Source organism: Coturnix japonica, chromosome 8, assembly GCF_001577835.2.
Source record: "Coturnix japonica isolate 7356 chromosome 8, Coturnix japonica 2.1, whole genome shotgun sequence".
Taxonomy (NCBI): domain Eukaryota; kingdom Metazoa; phylum Chordata; class Aves; order Galliformes; family Phasianidae; genus Coturnix; species Coturnix japonica.
In genome coordinates this window covers 9,168,618-9,191,890 of record NC_029523.1, presented here as the reverse complement: position 1 = coordinate 9,191,890, position 23,273 = coordinate 9,168,618, and the positions used below count along the sequence as shown (strand labels likewise).

At 38.5% G+C, this 23,273-nt stretch overlaps 1 protein-coding gene across 10 annotated transcripts in view; it reads left to right on the top strand.

Moving 5' to 3' along the window:
* The window catches only part of HMCN1 (hemicentin 1), a 185,413-nt gene that overhangs the window by 141,203 nt on the left and 20,937 nt on the right, over positions 1–23,273 (top strand). For 7 of the 10 annotated variants that reach the window (XM_015869879.2, XM_015869881.2, XM_015869884.2 and 4 more), the window contains 27 exons: positions 698–859; positions 1,422–1,546; positions 3,233–3,416; positions 3,582–3,679; positions 4,085–4,363; positions 4,919–5,109; positions 6,978–7,059; positions 7,785–7,921; positions 10,921–11,062; positions 12,151–12,295; positions 13,145–13,272; positions 13,675–13,831; positions 14,010–14,131; positions 14,318–14,482; positions 14,714–14,821; positions 15,031–15,168; positions 15,301–15,435; positions 15,697–15,966; positions 16,316–16,506; positions 16,819–17,080; positions 17,641–17,775; positions 18,335–18,525; positions 19,243–19,324; positions 20,068–20,337; positions 20,796–20,966; positions 21,280–21,450; positions 23,035–23,205. In XM_015869879.2, the coding sequence (XP_015725365.1) occupies positions 698–859; positions 1,422–1,546; positions 3,233–3,416; positions 3,582–3,679; positions 4,085–4,363; positions 4,919–5,109; positions 6,978–7,059; positions 7,785–7,921; positions 10,921–11,062; positions 12,151–12,295; positions 13,145–13,272; positions 13,675–13,831; positions 14,010–14,131; positions 14,318–14,482; positions 14,714–14,821; positions 15,031–15,168; positions 15,301–15,435; positions 15,697–15,966; positions 16,316–16,506; positions 16,819–17,080; positions 17,641–17,775; positions 18,335–18,525; positions 19,243–19,324; positions 20,068–20,337; positions 20,796–20,966; positions 21,280–21,450; positions 23,035–23,205 (4,412 nt within the window). Of the gene's footprint in view, positions 1–697; positions 860–1,421; positions 1,547–3,232; positions 3,417–3,581; positions 3,680–4,084; positions 4,364–4,918; positions 5,110–6,977; positions 7,060–7,784; positions 7,922–10,920; positions 11,063–12,150; positions 12,296–13,144; positions 13,273–13,674; positions 13,832–14,009; positions 14,132–14,317; positions 14,483–14,713; positions 14,822–15,030; positions 15,169–15,300; positions 15,436–15,696; positions 15,967–16,315; positions 16,507–16,818; positions 17,081–17,640; positions 17,776–18,334; positions 18,526–19,242; positions 19,325–20,067; positions 20,338–20,795; positions 20,967–21,279; positions 21,451–22,727; positions 22,914–23,034; positions 23,206–23,273 lie in introns of those variants that run through there. The other 3 variants (XM_015869880.2, XM_015869890.2, XM_015869883.2) reach the window with 3 other exon arrangements.

The following is a 23,273-nucleotide window of genomic DNA, read 5'->3' as shown; positions in this document are numbered from 1 at the left end:
CAGGTCCAAATATGACTGCTCACAGGCAGTGATCATAGGCCAAACAGAACTAAGTTCAGTGTCACAGTTGTTCTCTGGAGATATTGGCTTTTGTGTGTCCCAGCTTGCCTGCCCATTTATCCCCAGTTTAGGAATTGAATATTAACTTGCTTGTTTGTTCAAATTTAAGTTGCTTTAAATGTTCAAAACATACTAGTGGGACTAGTCTTTACTTGACAGATAACACAACTGCCTTTCTGTAGGAGAACTGACTAAAATAGTTGCTGGTTAGGATGGAGTAAGTATGTGGTTGTTAAGGGCAAGGTAGCAGTCCTCATGCAATAAAGCATTAGACTGTGTACAAAGCATATGCTCAGGAGTTAAACAGGCATTTAATTTTTACAGTGTGTTGTGATATTTAGTGAATTGGGATTTTGTCCTTACATTAATGTATGTTAGCGATTCTTGTATGAGCAGGTATCTGGATATTTCATATAATGGTAAATATATTTCTTTTTTGTAATTTTGTAAATTATTGACTTTTAGGAATGATGAAATTGGCTTTAAATTTATCTTCACAAAACCTTCTCTAGAAAATATTGTACTTTGTGTTGAAGAAACAATAAGTTCTAGTACTTCCAAGCTACTGCAGTGCAACTTTTTATAGCTTAGATTACTCTTGCTGATCACTCTTCTCTTCCCTCCATCCTATATTCTTAGTTCCTCCTAGTATTGTTGGTTCTGAAATGTCTAGTGAGGTTGGTGTCCTCTTGGGAGAAGGCATCCAGCTGGTATGCAACGCTACTGGAGAGCCAACACCTATTGTACAGTGGCTTAAAGATGGAAAAACAGTTGCCAGTGACGACTTAAAAAGAATAAGGCAAGTAAAAAAATCAGTAGGCATTGAATTCTCTTCTTGTAGAATTTAAAACTTGAAGGTTGTAAAGGGAAATGTAGAAGTTTTATTTTTTTTTCACACTGTAAAAAGGGAGTGTAAAGAGAGCTTAAGTCATGAGCTAGCTAGATTAAGAACATCATCTGCCAGTTTAGTTTATCATCTATTTTTTATGGTACTAAGAAATACACAATATCGGTATCTTTCTCATTTAATAAGTTCCCACAAGTTCATCAGATTAATAGAATTTTATAAAGGTCTGTAAGCTTTGATAAGTTCCTTTAGAGAAGAAAGACCTTGATGCTTTTCATTATGAGTTCTTCAAAAGTCTGTTTGGAATTAAATTTTGGATGGTTGAATAGGATGTATCTAAGATAAACTTCCTGCCTATCTCTAATAATAATAGTTTTCAAAAAAAATAGTGGTTTTGTAGAGGAACTCCCAGGAAAATCAAGGGAGTCGACTTAAACGTATGAAATTGACTGCTTATTTTGCCTAATCATAGTAATACATAAACAAACTCAGTGTTTTATTACCTTCCTTGTAGTGTAGCTCCAGATGGCAGCACATTAAATATCTTCAGAGCTCTTACTTCTGATACAGGAAAATACACTTGTGTGGCTACCAATCCTGCAGGAGAAGAGGAGCAAATTTTCAGCTTGATTGTATATGGTGAGTTTTCACAGTTACAAAACTGAAATTTAGTTCATAGTCCTATTTTTGTAAGCACTCCCAAGAGAGGGCCAAGAAATGAATGGCTGGACTCAATGATCTCTAAGGTCCCTTCCAACCCGCACGAAACTATGAGACTATGAAACTATGAGAATGCCTGTTTTCACTGTAATATTACATGTGTTTGTTTACAATTTCATGTACTGTACATAGCACAGTATATTACACAGGATTTTTTTGCAAATGATGAAATATTAAAGTTACTGTTAGGTATGTTTTGAGACAAACAGAAATGAGTTCCTTTGGTGTATTTCACAGTAGAAGAATTCTGCTTGCGGTGATTTTTATTTTTCTTGTAGAGATGCTCTTGAGACTCATTTACCATCATACTGCTTTTTTTTTTGTTTATCAGTTAATCAGCATTAATTCTTGTCAAAGTAATATGGCAGGAAACTAATTGTTTATGCTCTCCTCTATCCTGAAAAATTGCCTGTTAAGAGTTTTAAAGAAAAATGATATCATTTGGGATGAAATTCTTTGTACACAGAAAGATATACAGAGGACAACATAGTTATTCTTTACCCTTGGACTGTATGGATGTTTTATTTATTTTGAGGCAAAATGTGTTCCTGGTCTAGTGGTTGGTGACCCTGCACATAGCAGGGGGGATGATCGTTGTGGTCTTTTTCAACCTAGGCCATTCTATGATTCTAAGTACTATGACTAGCATGAAAGTTAGTGTCAGTCCTAGTTGTACACTGAGACTCAGAATCAATTGAAATATGAGTTTAGCCAGAGCAGCAAGATATGACCTCCAATATAATAATACTAAAAAAAAAATTAAAAAACAACAAACCGCCCCCACTGGATCTTTTGGGGACAGAAAGGCACTATACAGTACTGGGAGCTGTTTTGATTCGTTTTTATTGGCTGAGGCTCAAGCAATAATTAGCTTAAGTTCTCTTCTATCTTTACAGCTGTCATGGTATGTGATGGGACCCCAAGACAACTAGAATGCAAAGCTTTATGTGCTTGAGAATTTGTATAGTGAGTCCTTTCTTGCTCCCAGGGCAAAAGACTTTTACACTACAAAACCAAGCAAAGGAACAGCCAAAACTGGTGTTATGTTAGGGTTAACTTTCAGATTATTTAACCAGTCACTTTAAAGTTTTCTGTATTTGAAAATTATCATTTTATATGTCCTGAAGTTAATACATTACCTTTCTTCCCGCACAATTCTAGCTTTCACTGTATTGAAGATGTATTGAAGTAAACATATTAAGCAGCAAACTGTAAACTTGTATTTGGCTCTTAAGAGGTTCAGCTGATCCCCTCTAATGCTTGACCACTTGCTCCCTCCTAATTTTTTTTTTCCTCATGAGCTTCAGGTTCTGAGACCAAAGGTCTCTTTTGCTACAGCCTGAACAAGCAAATGAAAGGGAGTGCTATTATCATTCGACTATATATCTGGTTTTAATCGTGGCAATTACTACTTATTGCTGCTTCTTATTATTGTTAGAGGTTTTACTGTTTAAAAAAAAATAAGGGAGTCTTTTCTGATTTGAATGCCTATGGGATACTAAGTGCAGCATTTCTTAGGCTTTCAAGCATGGCAAGAATGCATATGTGGAGTGATTTTTAAAAGCCAGTCTTAACATCCTCCTTTTCAACATTTACAAATTGCAGTTCCTCCAACAATAACCAACAATAAAAGTGAACCAGAGGACCTCACTGCCCTTTTGGACACCTCCATAAATATTGGATGTTCTGCTACTGGAACACCCTCTCCACAGATAAACTGGCTAAAGAATGGCCTTCCTCTGTCTGTCTCCTCCCGGATCAGGCTACTGTCAGCTGGGCAAATCCTGAGGTTGGTTCTCACTTATTTTAAATAAGCTGCCTGGGTCTTTTGCTGTATCAGCATATCTGATAGCATTTGTTGGAAGCAAGAGTGAGATTTGACTAGAACTATGCTGTAATAATGGTGTATACTTTATTCCATTTACAGCTGAATTTAGTTGATTTTTCTCCTTAGGCTTTTCCGAGTCCAAATATCTGATGCTGGTGTGTACACTTGTGTAGCATCTAGCAGAGCTGGAGTGGACAACAAGCATTATAACCTTCAAATTTTTGGTGAGTTTCTCTGAAATGCTCAATTTAAAGGATCTATTACTCAGTTCTTCAGTTTTCTTTCACAGTAACGCAAAGTTGTAGATCTCCATGAAAGTATATCAGACTTAAATAGAAAAACATCTACTTTCTAATGTATAGATATGTTTTTAATGGAGATTGTTTCAACCCTGGAAGAGTCCTTATTTGAAATGCCACCCATAGCATGTTGGGTTGTTTTTTTTGTTGGTGGTGGTGTTTGTTTGTTTGTTTGTTTTTTAGAATGACTGATCACGTATAATCCTGAAGTGAATTTTGACTCACTCAACATAAACTTACGAGGTGTGAGGAGATGCAGAAAGGAAGCTGCATGCTGGTCATCTTTATTATTGCATTCTCTGTGTGAATCAGATCTTTGTTTCTCTTCAGTACCACCAAGCCTGGATAATGCAAGAGGAACAGAGGAAGTGACTGTAGTAAAAGGCAGTACAGCTTCACTAAAGTGTTTTACTGATGGCACTCCTGCCCCTGCTGTCTCTTGGTTTAAAAATGGACATCCATTGAACCTTGGAGCTCACCAGACTATAAGTAACCAAGGAATGGTTCTTCATTTTGTAAAAGCAGAGATTGGTGACATAGGCAAATACACCTGTATAGCATCCAATAAAGCAGGAGATGTCAGCAAGCACTTTTCCCTAAAAGTGTTGGGTAAGTGTTTACCTGTCAGTTGAACAAAATGTGGGCAGTAGACATGTATCTACTATTTTAAAATCTCAAGGGGTAAAGTATTTTCAGGAAACATTTTTTGTGTGAAAGAAGTCAAGGAAGGAAATGGAAAATAACTAACATGTAAACTAATATGTATTTTTACCCAAGATTTCAGAAGTACCAGAAATGCTAATTAATAGTAAACCGATGTAGAAAGTAATCTGATTAAATATACAGCTTTGGGTGGTAGAAATTCTGCTTGACAAGTTGATAGCAAAGCTAAAGGTGTAACTGAATGTACAACAGCAAAAGGGCTAATAAAAATCTTCACTGATACTGTGTAATAAAGATTTTTACCTGAGATTATTAAAGCAACTTCTAACTTCTAATTCAATTTCACATAATATGCAGGTTACTAGAAAGATACAGATGGAAATCCCATGAGTAGTAGCCAGAAATAGTACTAGTAACAGCCAGAAATAGTACTAGTGCAGACTAATTCAACAAACCAACTACAGGTCTGTGGGTTAGGTTTGATTTATTTTCCTTCCATAGAACCACCTCAAATCAATGGTTCAGATCAACTGGAAGAGCTCTCTGTGATTGTCAACAACCCCCTTGAGCTTCTTTGCATCTCTACTGGCATTCCAATCCCCAAAATCTCATGGATGAAGGATGGGCGCCTGCTTCTGCAGAATAACAACATTCATGTCATAAGAGAAGGGCTTCGAATAACTAGTGCTCAGGTGAAACAACTTTATCAAAGTAGTCTCAAATTGCTAACTCTAGAGCAGCATCCAGAATTGCCTGCTGGTAGGACCATCCTAACAGAGGTCCTGAAACCTTCTATAAAGCTCTTGTGCATGTGCAGTTAGAGGATGCACTTCTCAAGCCTTGCCTTGAATTTTTTTATTCAGAAAAAGTTGTAGTACTATGGGTTGAGTGACCTAGCATTTCTGCCTCTTCTGAGCATTATTCAAGTTCATTTTAGAGTTCCGAAACTTCTTTATTTGTTTATCTTTCTTCTTAGAAAGCTGAACAATCAAGGCTAGAGACTTGTGCCTTTTTTGTGTTTATTTCTGGTTTTATCTATAATCTATTGTACAATTACATAATGTATTATGTTATCTTACATATCTGTTAAAATCTAATTATGTATATATTATAATGTGCATTTGCAGCCTATTTATGTTCATTTCCTGCCTGTTTGACCCTTGTTACTCTTACTTGCTTTGTTACTTGCTTTTCTTTTGTGTCATGGGTTACCTAGATCTACCTGTGCTCATCACAGGGGATAGCCGCCCCGTAGTGGCCCCAGCCCAAATGGGAAGGGAAAAGGGGAATGGGAAAAGAGAACAGCGGCGGCAAACTAAGGAGAAAAGACTTATTTTACTAAATACGATACCGGAATACAAGATAACACAATATAGTACAATATGAGGCTAATAAATCGAACAAAATAGAGAGAGTCCCTGAATACTGAGAGGCCTACTGTGAACTCTAGGCGACACGGCTGGAATGCTTCCCACTCTCCCAGAGTCTGAGAGAGAGAGCTCCAGCCTGGGAGTGAGATTATATAGGTCCTCCTCCCATGACTTATCTCTGACTGTAAAGTCTTCTGGGATTCGTAGTTTTCTTCTGAGAGCTGAGTATTTAGGATGTTGTTATTCCACGGAACTGGAGTATGAACCTTTTAATGATCCATACTGCACATGATGTTATGATGTGGAATATTGACAGCAACATTACAAAACCATGACATTTTGTTATTTGATAGTTCCTCCTCAGTGTTTCTCCTCTTTCTACTACCTCAGATTTGCCTGATATCCATTTGCTTTTCACATGCATAAGCCTTAGATTGCAGAGAAAAAAAGAAAAAAAAAACTGTCTTTGCTGTAATCTGTGTGAAAGTTAAAAATAACTAAAGATGATACAAACGTTTTCAGATTCTTTCAGAGAATAAAAAGGCCCATGGAAAAATAATATGTACAGAATTACTATATCCAGACTGGATGTCACCAACTACAAAGGGGATGTGGCTCAGGATGATGGACAATCTGTGGCTAGTTTTGTTTGTCAAGTAAATGCTTCTTGTCTTTGTAATAAGAAGCTTACAGGAAAGAAAAAGCATAATATTATGCTATAACATTTGGACTATTGATGTGTGAATAAAAAGGCTTCCTTACTACCCAGAATTTACTCTTGCATAGATGGGTACCTATAGCAACTTCCATGTTTATGGATTGTGTGTTGCAGAAAGTTATCACAGAGAAGATGAATTTGCTGGAAGTGCATTATCCTCAGAGATTATAGTCTTTCCACTCCTAAGTCATGTCTGCATAATACTATGGTGGTAAGAGGTGAAAGTTTCCCAGAACAATGCTCCAGCCCACAGCAGGGAGTTGGAACTGAATGGGTTTTAAAGTCCCTCCCAGGCCAAACCCAAGGAGTCAGTTTTGTGATTCTTAGAACTTTTCTCGTTTATTCTCAGGTTTTCCTTATCTGTTGTCTTTACTTTTAACTGTTACTGTTGCTTCAGTGTTTGTATTTTACTGCTTTCCTGAATTGTTCCCGTATGCTGGAACTCTTACTGAAAGTTTCCATGTGTTTCCAGGTTGAGGATGCAGGACGATACACATGCGTGGCATTTAGCCCAGCAGGGGATGATGATAAGGAATATTTAGTAAGAGTGCATGGTAAGTTTGAGGAATATTTATTTCCTAAATTAAACTGTAAACTACAAAGATGTAGTGTATCACATTTAACAGCTTACTTCTTTAATTACGTGTTTTAAGAAAATTATATTATACTATATGGTAATTAACATTTCTGAATAAGGTCAACTCCATTGACATGCATTAAAAAGGGAAAATTCCACCTAATGCAGTTCACACCTCCTATTGTGAATAGGTTATAGATATTTGTGTTCTGCATCTTTGTTCAGCTGAAATGAATTTATTGTACTTACAAAAAAGTATAAAGTATACTGATACCTAAGATCTTACTACTTCAGTAGAAAAGTGTATATATATTTAGAATACATTAAATGTAATGTCAGTAAAGGCAGTATAAAGAGAACTTCTGGAGTTCTACAGTATGCTTCAGGTTTCTTCTTGAGGGTTGTAACCGCCATGTTTCATGAAGAGTTTGTGGAACTTCTGTGGTCTCTGCTCTGTCTGGCTTTGATGTTAATGTCCTTGCTGAGAATTGATTTTAATTTCTGTTGCAGTAATTTTCAGTATGTGACTTAAGAGACAGTTTCACCAGTTAAGCAAGTGTAAGATATTGTAAAGTAGTACTAAATTGTGGCACTGTAGCTTTTCCTTTGTTTTAAATATTGAGAAGTAAAATGATTTTTTAAAGTATGGTTTTAATGATAGCTCAAAACCATGGTGTTTATTTTCCTTACTTTTTCTAACAGTTCCTCCTAATATTTCTGGTACCAGTGGCCTGCAGAACCTCACTGTATTGCGGAACAGGCAAGTTATACTGGAATGCAAGTCAGATGCTGTACCACCTCCGACAATCTCATGGCTTAAAAATGGGAAACTTCTAGAGGTATTAGCGGTTACACTATTTGTATTAATCTGTTGCTCCTTTTGTTTTTTACACACAGTGCTTGAGGTTTCTTACTCTACTCACTTGCCCCTCCAGTGCAGTCAAGTTACAGTTCCTCAAATTCTAGCTGAGTTACCCCAATACAAATACAGTTAGTCTTAAATGAGTACCTGAAGCTAGTAAGCATGTGAAGTGGCCATCCCACTGTTACTTGTTCTTTCTTCCTTTAGGGGGATCTCTTGCTCCTCCTGGATCCTCTGAACAATCCTAGAAGCCTTCGGTATACTTCCTGAATGGCTTCCCAGGAAAGGTAGCTGAGAAAAGACTACATTATATGTTTCCTTTGGGTATACTATGCATCCTCATATTCTAGTCGCATTTAGGAGGGAATTACAATTCTTTATGTTGGAGGAAAAAAAAAAAAAAAGGAAAACAAGAAAAGCAGAATGTGTTACCAACCAACACAGTTTTGTATCAAATGCATCTCTTTCGCTCATACTTCAAAGTACTGTCATACAAGGCATAGAGTCCTTGGTGGCTGAAAGAAAACTAGCAAGATTAGCACAGTTTCAGCAGAAAGGTGGTGGGTTTTTTTGTTTGTTTGTTTTGTTTTTTAATTATTTATCATTTTCCTTAGGATCACTCAGGAAACAGATTCTTTCCAACAGCTCAATTTAAATTCAGTTATTAATTCAACGTAATTTTCCCTCTGTCGGTCTTAATTTATGAATAAGGAGAAAATTCTTCTTAATTCATAATATGTAACTCGTATGTCTCCCATAGTTGTAGTCCATCAGTAGTCTTTATTCAAAAGCCTGCTTCTGTGCAGTACCTGTGAGAGCCCGTTCCTCAGACTCTTCCACTATTGTAAACTTAGAACAATTAAATATTTATGGAAGAAATGAGAATAAGGTGAGCAATTATATCTTAATAAATGCTGCTGGGGAATAATGTTACCTTGCATATCGTATAAAAACTAGACAAGTGTAAGAGATGTGCTCTTCCCTTGATTGCTGGGTACAGACTTTTTTTTTGTGTATGCAAGTTCAAACAAGGCCTGGAAGTTAAACATGAATACTTCTACCTCAGTCTTTCTTGAAAAGCTATAGTGTTGTAAGCAGCACTTGAAGTTTGTTTGTTTTTTTAAATTCTACATCTTCACTAAAATAAATTGTGAAAAGGAATCACTTTTAGAAATACCAGAAATAAAGTGGTGTAGCAGCACTAGATGTAGTAGACCTAGATGTTTAGCTGAACACCTGGGGTTTAACTTACGTAATATTAGATCTGTCGCTTCAGAGATTTGTGTCCATTTGTGAGGACTGAGGCATCTTGGTTATGCAATTGGACTGATTTCCTACCTTTTGTTTTATAACAGTGTAAAGGCATTCTGTTTGTACAATGGGCTCTTCTCTGACAGTATTCTTGAAAGTAATGCTGTTATAAATTTTGTCCAGATGTGGGCCTCCTAATTTACCAGGTGTACTTTGTGTAGCAAATGTAGTTTTATTTTGTTAACTACCATCCATTCCTTCCTTCAGCTGAGCTTGTATAAATATGATACTCCAAATATCAGGAAAGCATTAGTGTCCTCCTTGAATGCTTTACTGTTTTCTTAACCTCAAAGAAGTGTAATAACCTACTGTTAGTAAGCATCTGGGAAAGAATTGTCCCTGGATATGGGAAGAAAGGTGCTTATATGGCATGGGATACCCCTTACCTTGGAAACAGTGAGGTTTCACAGAAACAAAATCTGATTGGAGGTAGTCAAGTTTCCAGACTACGTTGCTTCAATTTAAGTTATCACTGCTTTTTGAAATAGCCTTGTAATGAAGAGTGTCTTTCCTCCTGTTTTTTGGTTTGTTTTTTTTTCTGATCTGATGTCAACACAAGAACCTGGCTGTGTTCAGTAGCATAGTTGTGCAGCACCATTGCCTGCTCTAACAGAACTCTAGAAAGATCTAGCTTGGAATAGCTTTGGTGGTCATAGTCCTTGCACTCTTCATTGATTTTAAAATTTACATTGAGTGTTACTAAAATAAGTAGTGTCTTGACCTAATCTATCTTTATCTAGACACTAAAAGAATTGCTGAACTTGTGTTTGTATCATTTCACCTGTGAGACCAACACTGCTGGTGATAGTACATCTGTGCTGGTGCCTGGTGTGAGACCAGAGCACTTGGATGATAGTGCAAAGCAGTGCAGAACTGGAGATATTTTACTTCTATGTGGTGGTTGCTGTCTGCAGGTCTCCAAGCCAAAGAGCAGATGGGAATGTCAGCTTTGAAAGTTATCCAATGTTCATGTTTGTTTGTTTGTTTCTTCATTTTCTTTTTTTTTAAACTGTCTTTTTAACCCAGTCTGGTTAAAACCCAGTGTATTTGGTGCACTGTCAGTTGTTCATTCAGTTCTGATCCAGTCTAGTTATGGTTAAAAAAGAAAAAAAAAGCAAAAAAAAAAAGCTTTGATTTCAAATTGACTACTGAACAGCTGCTCTAGCGTCATTCTAGTACTTAAAAGAGTCATGCTCTTCAATCCAAAAATGCTATCTAGTAAACTTAGGCAAGTTTTATGCTGTATCCTGTCTGGTTAAGACTATAAAATTAAAAGAACACTGTAGAGAAACTGGTGTTTTTCCTCCTTGTATCATGCATAGATTTGGGGGAAATTTGCTATTTGTTATCCCTTTTCTATAAAAACCCTGAAAACCCTTTTGGCAAAGTAACCCTAAATGCTATCTTATTGAGCAGAAGTGCCAGAAGGGTTTTCAAGTTGGAGCCACTAAGCAATGGTAACTCTTAGAACTTGGTTTATCCTTTTGTCTTCACAGCTAAGCTAACAGTTAATTCTGTCCCCTGAGTTAACCTTGGCCATCTTTCATAGCTGCTCTTACTCTGCACCAAAAAAAAAAAAAAAAAAAAAAAAAAGCTCAATCTTTAGAAAGAGAACAACAGTAAAATTAAATCCAACTGACTCTCTCTCTCTCTCTCTCCCTTTAGGGAACTCCTCGAATTCGAATCCTATCCAGTGGGCGATACATGCAAATCAATAATGCTGACCTCGGTGATACAGCAAACTATACGTGTGTGGCAAGTAATATTGCAGGAAAAATGACCAGGGAGTTCATGCTGGCAGTACATGGTAAAATCATGGATTCATTCTTGTGCATTCTGCTCTTTGCATGGTATTTCTGCTGGGGCTTAAATGGGAAGGAAGCATTAGAAGTCTGTTTTTTAACCAAGCGCTGGCCACATAGGCTGTATCTGAGCTATGGGACCAGGTGTGTTAGTTACCTCATGTGTGTCGCCATCCCAGTTCACAACTGTCCCCCTCACTGGGGGACCAGCTGTAGACCCACTACAGCTCCCTCTTTGGCTCATTATGTTCCTGCTACGCATTCTACTTTAGCAAGAGGGTTGGGCTTGATCTCTTGAGGTCCTTTCCAACCCCTGCGATTCTGTGATCCTGGTTCAGAGGCAGAATATGTCCAGACTGACATGCAGATACAAGACTAAGAAATGCTCCTTGACACATTTATACAAATTGTTAAAGCATTTCACTGGTATCTCGGTGGGCTTGCAGGTTTCATCACCAGTTTTTCAAGCTACTTGAAAACTGTGGCTTTTCTGAATCTACAAGCAGGCGATGGTAGGAACATAGGGTTTGGAGAGCCTTGTATATCCAGGGCCTTGCATCCAAATTCCTGACCTCCATTGCACTAAGCCTGTTGTATTTCTTGAATTTCAGTGTAAACCTGTTTATTTTCTCAGCTGTAGACTGGTGAGAAACAATTCTGTTCTCACACTAAAGATAAATGTTTTCTGTTCTATTAATAACTCAGTCATATAAACTTGCATGACACTGAGTCCCTCCAAGGCTGTTATTTGCTGTCCACTTAAAATTCTTGTTTCTCCTTAATTTAATTACAGGAAGGATATAATTTCACAGTCTTATTTTGCTGAATTAAATGTCATAAACTCTTTGGCAATTTTAGCTATATGATAATCCTTGCAGTTACTAGCTAAAATGATATTTACAATGCATTTAAGACAGACTTCTTGTTTTTTATCTCATTTTGAATAGTAGCAAATACCTTGTACTAGACAAAATGGTAAGAAACTTACTACTGTAAGTTTCTTCATTACTGCATCTGCTTACATGTGTCCTGTTTCAGTTAGTGCGGCCTAAAAGTTCTTTTTCTGATAGCATCTGGGATTTTCCCTTGACAGAGGCTCCAACAATCCAAAGTGGCCCTCAGACTACTGTTGTCCATTTAAACTCATCTGCTGTTCTGGATTGTACTGCAAAAGGAGTACCAGCCCCCAGAATTGCATGGAGGAAAGATGGGGCTGTTTTTAATGGAAACAACACAAGGTATTGTCCTGTAGTCAAAATAAGTTCTTCTCAGTTTTTTAAGAATACACCAGGTACAGAAAGCATAATTAGACATGTAGGACTTGTAAATGAGTTTTGGTTTCACAGCTCAGAACTGCTGTCAATACTGTCATTTCAAATAGACCCAAATATGAAAAATCCAGTGGTAGAAATAGTGGCTTGGAGAAGCTGTTCTATGGAAATGTAGCAGTACTAAGGATTTCACCCTTTGGTTGCTTTTGAAATTTGAACAATAAATATGGGAGATATTTACTTTTTTTATATCTGAATTTTTTATGATGAAGCTGAGCAATGTCATCCAGACAAAGAGCTCCTTGAGTATCCTTTGTAATTTCTGATATAATAAAACTTAATACATATGGCCTAACCATCAATAAGTGATTCCTGTCTTCTGATTGTTTGGAGGGGGAAATAGCTGGGCATTTTCTAGAACCGAGCAAGTGCTTAAGAATTCAATTGTATTTCAAAGAAAAAATAAAATATACAATTTTTTGTTTTGGTTTGTTTTTTGTTTTTGTTGTTGTTGTTTTTAGATTAAATTAATGTAAATAAAAAAAGGTGCTCTAGACATCTGCAAATCTGTCGTCATGTATATAGAAGCACTGTGCCAATTTGATTTTATAACTTATCTGGAAAGTAGATGTGCTGGAAAAGAGTGAAATCATGATAGGTGCAGTAAATGAGGAAACTGTATGTGCCCAAATTAGACACCGTGTGTTGAGACCATTTTTGTGCAACCTATGTCATCCTGTGTCTTCTGTCCTGTCAGGGTAGCTAATGGTTCTGTTGGTTGGGTAGTGGGGGAAAAACAATGTGGCTTTGTTTCAGATATTCCATATTAGAGGATGGATCTCTACAAATCCACTCAGTACATGTTACTGACACAGGAAGATACATGTGTATGGCAACTAATGCAGCAGGCACCGAGCACAAACAAATTGATCTGCAAGTCCTTGGTAAAAGTTTTGGTTTTAGATAAATATACGTTTTCTCAAATCTGAAGTACTTTTGTATCATTTTTTCTTGTTCAGTCTGATATGCTTGGAAGTTTTGCCCTTTTTCAGTTACTGTGTATGTTTTTGTTTTGTCTTGTTTTTAAATGGGAATTTACAGCCTTAGGAACACAATGCAAACATTTATAAAAAGAAAATATCTTTTCCTTTTTACCGGTTGTGTGCACACCATATGAAAATAGGAAGACTCAACACATCCAATGCTTCATGTTTAGTAGGTTCATTACCACCAAATTACTCTATTTATAATAATTAAGTAAATGTTTACAGGCAGCGCAGCTCTGTATATAGGTATGTGAGCATGTGTGCAATTATTGTGAATAATTAGTCTTTGTTTGTCCTTAGTTCCTCCAAATATTGCTTCTGGACATACTAATATTACAGTTACTGTAAATGTGCAGACCACTCTGCCCTGTGAAGCCACTGGAACCCCCAGGCCAGTAGTTAGCTGGAAAAAGAATGGGCATCTGCTTAGTCTTGACCAGAACCAGAATACTTACAGGTGAGGGATGTTTTCTTTTCACTGTGGGTTTAAAATTCATGGGGATTAACTTGGCACTTTAACAACTATCCATACCGAAATGTAATTTTATATAGCCAACACAATTTGTTGTCTGATTACCTGAGGAGAAAAGGAAGTATTTTACTAGCTTTTACTTTCTTCTTTTTTCTTTGTTCAGACTTCTGTCTTCAGGTTCCTTAGTAATCATTTCTCCAACTTTGGATGACACTGCTGTCTATGAATGCTTTGTGTCAAATGATGCAGGAGAAGATCAAAGAGCAGTTGAGCTCACTGTTCAAGGTAGAGGGAATATCACTGTTAAAGGTGTATGGGTCTTAGAATTTCTTTAGGATATACCAGTGCTAGGATGAGACTTTGTTTACTTTATGATATCCTTAAGTCTTTGGTATTCCTAAGAAAGATGAGTTTCTTTCTAGAATTCATAACAAATGAAAATGGACTAACAACACTGATCTTTGTTTTTAGTTCCCCCGTCCATAGCTGATGAAGCCACAGATCTCTTGGTAACAAAGCTGTCTCCAGTAGTAATTTCCTGCACTGCCTCGGGGGTTCCTGTTCCTTCAGTTCATTGGACCAAAAATGGCATAAAATTACTTCCCAGAGGAGATGGCTACAGAATTCTCCCTTCAGGTACTGTGCAAGGCTGGAGTCCAGATACAGAAAACTAAAGAAAGGGATGGATTATGCACATCTAGAAGTAATTAATTAGATACAAGTAATTCCTCAAAAACAAACAAACAACAAAAACCCTTTTCTTTATTTAGAATAAAAATATAGACCTCTTAAGGTGAGCGCTGCAGGAGATTCTCCTTGGATGCAGGGTACTGCCATGTGCTATAATGCGCTCTCTTTCTGCTGCAGGTGCTGTTGAAATTCCTGCTGTTCAGTTAGCACATGCAGGTCGGTACACCTGTGTGGCACGGAACACAGCTGGTTCTGCTCATAAGCACACAACTCTTCACGTTCAGGGTAAGGTGGGAAAAGAAAATGCATTCTGTAAGAAAACTTTGCTTCCATAATATGTGGTTGTGCCACAGAGTAAAGATGAGCACAGACTGGACTGTCAGTAGCACTTCCACTGAGCTCTCTATAAGGATGGCAGAATTTAGAATGTCTTCTGTATTTTCTAGCCTTGAACATTTACCAGTTGACATTTTGCCTTTCATTGTGTTCCACAGAACCACCCATTATCCAAATTCAGCCAGGGATGCTGGATGTCGTTGTGAACAATCCCGTTCTGTTACCATGTGAAGCAGTGGGAACACCTCAACCCATAATAATGTGGCAAAAGGAGGGTATCAATATAATGTCAACAGGTATCCTCTTACAGTCTGTAATTCAACCCAATTTGCTGGAACTCAGAAACTTTCTCTCTGTTTTGTGAATGTCCAACTTCATTCTTTTAAAAAGAAAAAATGAAATCCATTCTTTGCTTACATTTGTTTCAGGAAACAGTTACATGGTTCTTCCCAATGGCAGCTTACAGATTACAGAATCAGCTGTTGAAGATGCTGGCACTTACACATGTGTTGCTCAAAATCCAGCCGGCACTGCTCTGGGGAAAATCAAACTGAAAGTTCAAGGTAAATCAAATTCTAAACTCTTGTAGTGATTTATAGACAATAAATTCATGCATGTTTTCTGTTTGCAAAACCTAAATATAAGCAGCATAACAGGTCCTAATGCTTTCCTATGTGATGTGACATGAAGTAGAGCCCAGGAGGTTTATTCCCTTTAGTTGTCTACTTTAGGATCAATGTATGCTTTTAGGCTTGTTTTCATTGAGAAATCCATGTTTCTTACATCATCTCTATCTTCTCTAAATTTTTGTAATCCTTTTTCAGTCCCTCCTGTCATCAAGTCCCACCCGAAGAAGTATGTTGTTCCTGTTGATCAATCTGTCACTCTACACTGTGATGCCAAAGGCAACCCTGGGCCAGAGATCAGTTGGCATAAAGATGGCCAGCAAGTAACGGAATCCATGAGAAGAAGAATCCTTAGCACTGGGGCACTGCAGATTGTGTTTGTGCAGCCTGGTGACACGGGCCAATACACATGCATAGCTGCAAACGTGGCAGGGTCCAGGAGTTCCAGCATGGAACTTGTTGTGCAGAGTGAGTAGGGCTATATGTACACAAGGTGTACTGTGACAGTATGGACCTGTGGAGGGTGAGGAGCTGGGATGTAATGGAGAAGATCAGGAAAATAGGGCTATTTGATCTGTGAATTTTATTGGTTTGTACTATCAGACAGTTTGTCAAACTCAGGAAGAGCATTACTTTCCTTTAAGTCAATTTCTTCTTTATAGCATGTATTTCACATGCTCTGTGGCATGCTTAATGGAAAGTCATTGGTGGATTCAAGAAACAGTACAGAAGATTCAAGTCTCTTCAATCCAATATTGTATGTTTTTACAAAAGGAACTTTAAAAATGTTTATTTAAGTGCATACATATTTTTACAGCTCCACCCAAGATTCACAGTATGGAGGCACATTACACGGTCGTGGAGGATTCCCGTGCTGTTCTGGCCTGTGTGGCAGATGGAATTCCAACACCAGTAATAAACTGGAAGAAGGACAATACACTGTTAGCAGAGATAGCGGGAAAATACAAGGCTGTGCCAGGTGGAGACCTCATTTTGGACAACGTTGTTGTAAGTTCACTAAATGTAAGATGTGACTTGACTAGCTTGGATGTGATGCAACCCTACTTCTCTTCATTTTCACCAATTTAAGGATTAGTCTCTTTTTTTGCCTTCTTGTTCTTAATATTTTAAAGTCATTATAAATGTTTTATTTTCCACTGTTGAGTAAAACGTCTGCAAAAAAACATGTAGTGATAATTTCTCAGAATGGAGAAAAACAAGTATAAGGCCATCTTTCAAAAACAGAGGAAGCAGGAGTTCAGATGAACCTTTCTACCAAATGCTATTTTTAAATGTTTTGATATTCCATTGCCATTACAGGTGCTAACATTGTGTAAGATACAGCTACCCGAGCGCTTTTTCTTTCAGCCTGAAGATTCTGGCACTTACACCTGTACTGCTAAGAATGTTGCTGGAGAAGACACGCATACTGTCACCCTCGTTGTTCACGTACTCCCAGCTTTTACTGAACTGCCTGGAGATGTAACTTTGACTAAAGGAGAACAACTTAGATTAACTTGCAGAGCAACTGGGGTACCCGTGCCCAGAATATCTTGGACTTTTAACAATAACATAATTCCAGGTGGGAGATACTATGTTGCTGGTCATTCTGCTCTAGATTTTTTCCTCTCACAGAACTGCAGTTGATTTAGAATAAGGAGAGGAAAAATCCTAGAGATAATGAGCTTGTCAGGCAGTGATTGAGCACAGAATAAATATTTTAAGTATTATGCAGTCATGTGATTAAATTGCTCCTGAGACACAGCTGCAAGAAGGATAATTAAGAAATTGTTCCTATTCTGTAACCAATAAGGTAACACATTAAAAACACACAGTATTTGATGACATTTACTCAACATCTAACAATTAAAGTTATTTCTCTTAAGTATGAAGAAAGTCTCAGCAGTGCAAAGAATACAGGTGCATAAAGCTTGAAACTGTAGGACAACTTTTGTGATTGTGCACATGTGGGAAAATGTAGCTGTGACTTTTCTGTGCAATTCTGAGATGTCTTAGAAATGAAATGGCACAATGCCATTTCTGCTGAATAGCACTTTAAAACAGTCTTAAGAAATATCAGCTATTCAGATGCATATGTTTAAAATCATTGAAGTAATCCTTTGCTGTGTGTTCTCCCTTCAGCACGGTATGATGATGTAAGTGGACACAGTGAACTTGTTATTGAAAGTGTATCTAAAGATGACTCTGGTACCTATGCATGCACAGCAGAAAACACAGTTGGCTCCATCAGAGCTATTGGTTTTGTGTATGTCAAAGGTATGTATAAAAAAGCAGCAGTTGTGATCACTGTCAGAGATTCCTGCAGCCATGTTCATATTAACAGAGAATCACAGAATCATAGAATAGTTTGGGTGGAGTGGGACCTCAAAGATCATATAGTTCCAACCCCCTGCCATGTGTTTGTTGCCACCCAGCAGTTCAGACTGTGCGGGGCCCCATCCAGTCTGACACCTCCTGAATGGGACACTGGAAACTTCTCTAAGCAGCCTGCGGCAGTGCCTCACCACCCTCTGAGTAAATAATTTTGGGATACAGTTGGCCTTGCAGGCTGCGAGCACACACTACTGGTTCACATCAAGCTATTTGTCCACCAAAGCACTTTCTCCATGCAGCTGCTCTTCTTCTCTCAGTCTTTGCATTTGTCACATTATTTGGTACCTTTTTTTTTTTGGATGAATGGGAATAAAATAGAAACAGATTGAAATTCACATTTTGTAAGTCTTAAAGTTAGGGATGAACAATTTCTTTGAACAATTCCACTCAGGGTATTTTATTTTCCTTCTGCTATTTGTTTGCTACCACTTGTTTTTTTCAGAGCCTCCGGTCTTCAGTGGGGATTACCATCCTAGCCAAATTGAGCCCTTGGGTGGTAATGCTATGCTGAACTGTGAAGTTAGAGGGGATCCACCTCCAACCATCCAGTGGAGCAAAGAAGGAGTGGGCGTTCAGATTAGCAAGAGGATCCGACATCTTAGCAATGGTTCTCTTGCTATCTATGGCACTGTAGTGAGTTCCTGTTCTGTTGTGATGTGTTTTGGCACTGCAGTTAACAAATACAGGGTTCCAGATCATATCATTTTGAAACAGTGAGACTGGATACTGAACACAGTTTATTTTTACCTTTAAGTCACTCTAAAATCATACTCAAATTACTGTAACAAAAGTCAGGGAACTGTCACTTCCTTTAATTGTCAGAAAGTCTGTATCTACATACCATTATTTGGCGTATGAAATCTTGACACCCAGTTAAATGGAAATTTTATTTTGGACCTTTAAGAGAGCCTGGGTTCTGCCCATTAAGATCAGCTGGAAAGCAATTATGTTATGCAAGTGCAAATTTGTAACATCCAAGTATCCAACAGGAATGACAAGATCCTTTTTCCCACGCCCCCTGGCTGTAAATCCATGTAAATCTTTATTTTATAATAGAGTTAGAAGCAATAGCTTCTTTGCAGTTATTTAGGGAAAGAAAAAAAAAAAAAAGAGGTCTGATCTGAATCAAAGGAAATTAAAAAATGGAATAATTACAGTAGAAGTTATTTACAGTGTTATCTGTTAATAATGGCAATATATTGGATAAAGTCTTAACATTTAACAGTGTGCCTCTTAGAATCCAGTTTATGCCATGTTGTACTACAGAAGATTCACTCACATAAAGAAAACTGAAACCCTTGTTATATCCACGTGGACAGGTTACATGATTATTTGCCTTTTGTTCTTTAGAACGAAGATGCTGGTGGCTACAAGTGTGTGGCAACCAACGATGCTGGTGTGGTGGAACGCAGTCTAACGCTCACCCTTCAAAGTAAGGCACTAAACGATAAGCCTTATGCCACTAAATGAGAGTAGTAATCTCCCTTTGCAGGATTTGCAGCTCCTGTTGGTTTTGAAGGTCGGGCACTTCAATATACTTCAGGTTAACATTTATCTCATCTTTCACTGTTAGTAGTGAGGTTGGCAACTGAGGTCAAGGAAGGAAAGCACGTGAAGGATGAGCACATGTAGTTCATTCATCTTAGAAATCAACTTAGGGCAGGGATGAATCATCTTCTGAAGAGGGCCCATTTCTCTCAGTTTTATGTACAACTGGATTAAACTACACCTGACCTTTAAATTGAGAAAGTTACGTGAGATGAATGCTAATATTTTATGTTTTGCAGAAATAATATTTTGGATTTTTTTGCTACTGGCTGTAAAATTTTATCACTCGGTGTTGAGGTAGTAGACTCAAGCAATCTGGATGTGTGCCTTATATCAGTTGCCCCAGGACATAGTTAGTTGCATCTTTCTGCAGGTTTTTTTAAAGTGTAATGTGGGAGTGGGACACAGTCTTCCTAATTTTGGCCCTCAGGTTGCTACACATTAAAAACGGTCTTATTGGTGTTGATTTAACTCGCATGTTCTATCATTTGACAGTGGAAGATGAATGATAATAGTTTGTCAAAATAAAGAGACTAGGTTGTTTTACCTTTTCTGACCAGACATTTAATACTTCCTATAATGGAAGAATGTACCCATGTGCTGTTGCCTAAAGCCTTTCTCTTTCAGGTCCTCCAGTCATCACCATTGAGCCTGCAGCAACCACTGTTGAAGCTGGTGCTACAGCAATGCTGAACTGCCAGGCCAGTGGAGAACCCCCTCCAGCCATCAGATGGTCTCGCCAAGGTCATCCACTTGTGAGCAATGACAGGGTGACTGTCTTGTCTAATGGCTCCCTGCATATTATTGCAGCACAGAAGGAAGATACATCTGAGTATGAGTGTGTAGCAAGGAATCTAATGGGATCTGTTCTTGCTAGAGTTCCACTGACTGTCCAGGGTAGGTGCACAATAACTTTCAGGGCAATAACTTTCAAACTAGTAGATTCCAGCATAAATTGATAGTAACAAGACTTTATCTTATCCCTTCCATGTATGAATTAGGTGCATGTTAGAGCTGTTCTGAGATGTCTCAGTGGGTTTGTGCTTCATGCTGTTTTGTTCCTCTGATTGCACTCATCTAGCTGTATATAAAAAATAATGAAAGATCTTGAACTTGATCCCATCCTTAGAATGTATATAATTGTATCTCTGAAGGAGAAGCATTTAGGAACATAATCAGAGCATCTAAAGTGATCTCTGAACTGCAGTAAGACATTTCTGCAGTAGTAAGGACTTGAAGCAGGTTGGATTTCCAAGCATGGCTTCTGAAGTATGTTTTCTTCTTTGCTCTCTCAATCTTAAGAGCTGTCATCATAAATACGTGTTCCCAACAGAACACCATTTTTCCCTCTGCAGTGCATGGTGGATTTTCAGATTGGCTTGAATGGCAACCTTGCAGTGTAACATGTGGTCAGGGTGTTCAGGAGCGCACTCGTCGATGCAACAACCCCCTTCCAGCAAATGGTGGGAGGCTATGTGAGGGGCCTGACACAGATGTGCGCAGCTGCCACAACAAGCCATGTCCAGGTATTTAATAGATCAATATATTTTTTTATTTGCCTTATGTGGTAGAAGTGCCGCTCTGCTACACAGGAGGCTCTAATCCCGGGGGTTGGACTCGATGATCTCTAAGGTCCCTTCCAACCCGCACGAGACTATGATACTATGATACTATGTCAGGTGCTTCAGTAATATACCATTTTCACCATTAAACAGATGAATTTTTCTGACAGGGTGAAATTCACCTTGAGTTTTGTGGAAAGGAAGTCTATGCACATGCAGTTTTCTGTTTGTTTGTTTTAAAGGATTTTAATTCAAGCTGAAAATTTCTGTTTCTTAGTTGATGGCAACTGGTCCGAATGGGGGCTTTGGGAGGAGTGTTCAAAGAGCTGTGGACAAGGGAACAGGACCAGGACCAGAACCTGCAGTAACCCACCAGCCCAGCACAATGGGAAGCCATGCAGTGGCAGTGCTGTGGATTTCATCATGTGCAATGTTGGGTTTTGTCCAGGTAGGAGAACGTTGTTGCAGAATTGGCTGTGTAAGGGGCTTTTTTTTTTTTATCCCAGCAATTTCTTTTCCCCACTGAATAAAAATGCTAATGCTCTAAACATACCCCACAAAACCAATTAAAATGGGGGTGGGGGGGAAGGCCATATAAGGCACACCAATAATAATTTATGAAATTAGCAGCATTTTTCCTCTGCTTTTAAAATTTTCAGTCACATGTTTTTCTCCTGGCTTAAACTGCATTTTAAGATTTCTTTCCTGTCTTGGTGTAGTACTTACTGCATTTGACAGGATGTAGTTTATTCATAGTTTATTGCTGCTAGCGTGTTTCCTTCTGTGCAGTTTTCATTATATGGATTTTTCCCATTCACTTGGCTTTGCTGCTGTCACAAAATTGTGTCCATCCATAGCCTGAGATTCATTTCTGTAGGTCTTGGTAACAAAGTCCTTGTTCCTGCTTACTGGTACCCACCAAAGGCAGTGCACCAGCTTTTTGCTAGCATTCCTTTCCCAGGCTAAGACCTTTGGCCTAGTGTGAGGCTGTCACATCCAGTTTAACTCCAGATTTGATCAAATTGTTCTGTTCTGCTGTTTAAAGGTTTTAATCAGGTGAGAAGGTATATTCAGGAAATGAGAAGGAAAGGATCTCTCTTTTGGAAACTTCTCACCAGGTTCAGCTTTTGCTTGAAGTGAAGGTTTTCTTAAGGGCTTATTCAGAGTATTTTACTTATCAGTATTTTAAAAGGTAGACAATTTTTGTTTTGTTTTTCTTCTTCAATGTTTATTTTGCCATTGGCTGTGTAGCTGTAATGTCAAGTTAAAGCCGCTGAATAGTTTGAACAGTTGTGTGGCTGTACTGACTTTGCAGCTGATGGTGAGTGGAGCTCCTGGCTTCCATGGGGCCCATGCAGTGAGAGCTGTGGGAAAGGCATGCAGACGCGGCTGAGGCTCTGCAGCAGTCCCCCTCCCTCACATGGTGGGTCCCACTGCCACTGATGTGCAGAGGCAGGTCTGCAGCAAGAGGCACTGCCAGCAAGATGTGTTGTTAGATAGAAAGCAGACGAAATGGCAGTTTACAAATTCTGCTTAAGTTGTATCTAATGCTTTTCAGTTCTAAAACTGTAATCCCTGGAAAAAAATCCATTCAAGCCTTCTACTTTCAGAGGTCCCTCCCAATCTTCAGCATTCCTTTGTAGACCTAACATGTGGGATTTCATCTTCAGTCCTTGTGTTGCTTCCATTACGTAGCATCCTGAATCCTTGGCTGTTACTTTACAGTCTGCCCAGTGTGGTGATTTCAGGAGCATGGATATGCATGGATATCTAAAGCTAAGGGAGTGGCTGAGCATGAGGACTCAGTGATCCCTGACCATGAATGTGGTAGGACCACAGCTTACCTACAGATTGTGCTGTTCTCCAACTTTCAATCCTGAAAATCCATATGTAGAAACACCTGCGTACCTGAGATGTTCTACAAGGAGGGTCAGTAATGTTCAGCAATCATTGTTACCCTGATGTAGCTGTGACTTAATTTATCTCAAACACCAGAAGCTGTAACTGTCCCGTGCTGTGCCTTTCTCACCAGTGGATGGGAAGTGGGCCCCATGGGGCAGCTGGAGCACCTGCACTGTGTCCTGTGGTGGAGGCAACAGTCAGAGAACACGCCAATGCTCAGACCCAGCCCCACAGTTTGGAGGTCACAGATGTGAAGGAAATGACATACAAGTTGATTTTTGCAACAGTGATCCTTGTCCCAGTGAGTGCTTTCAGTTTGGCTGCTTGTCCACTTGATGAATTTGTAAGGGTGGATGAGAGGGAGGAAGG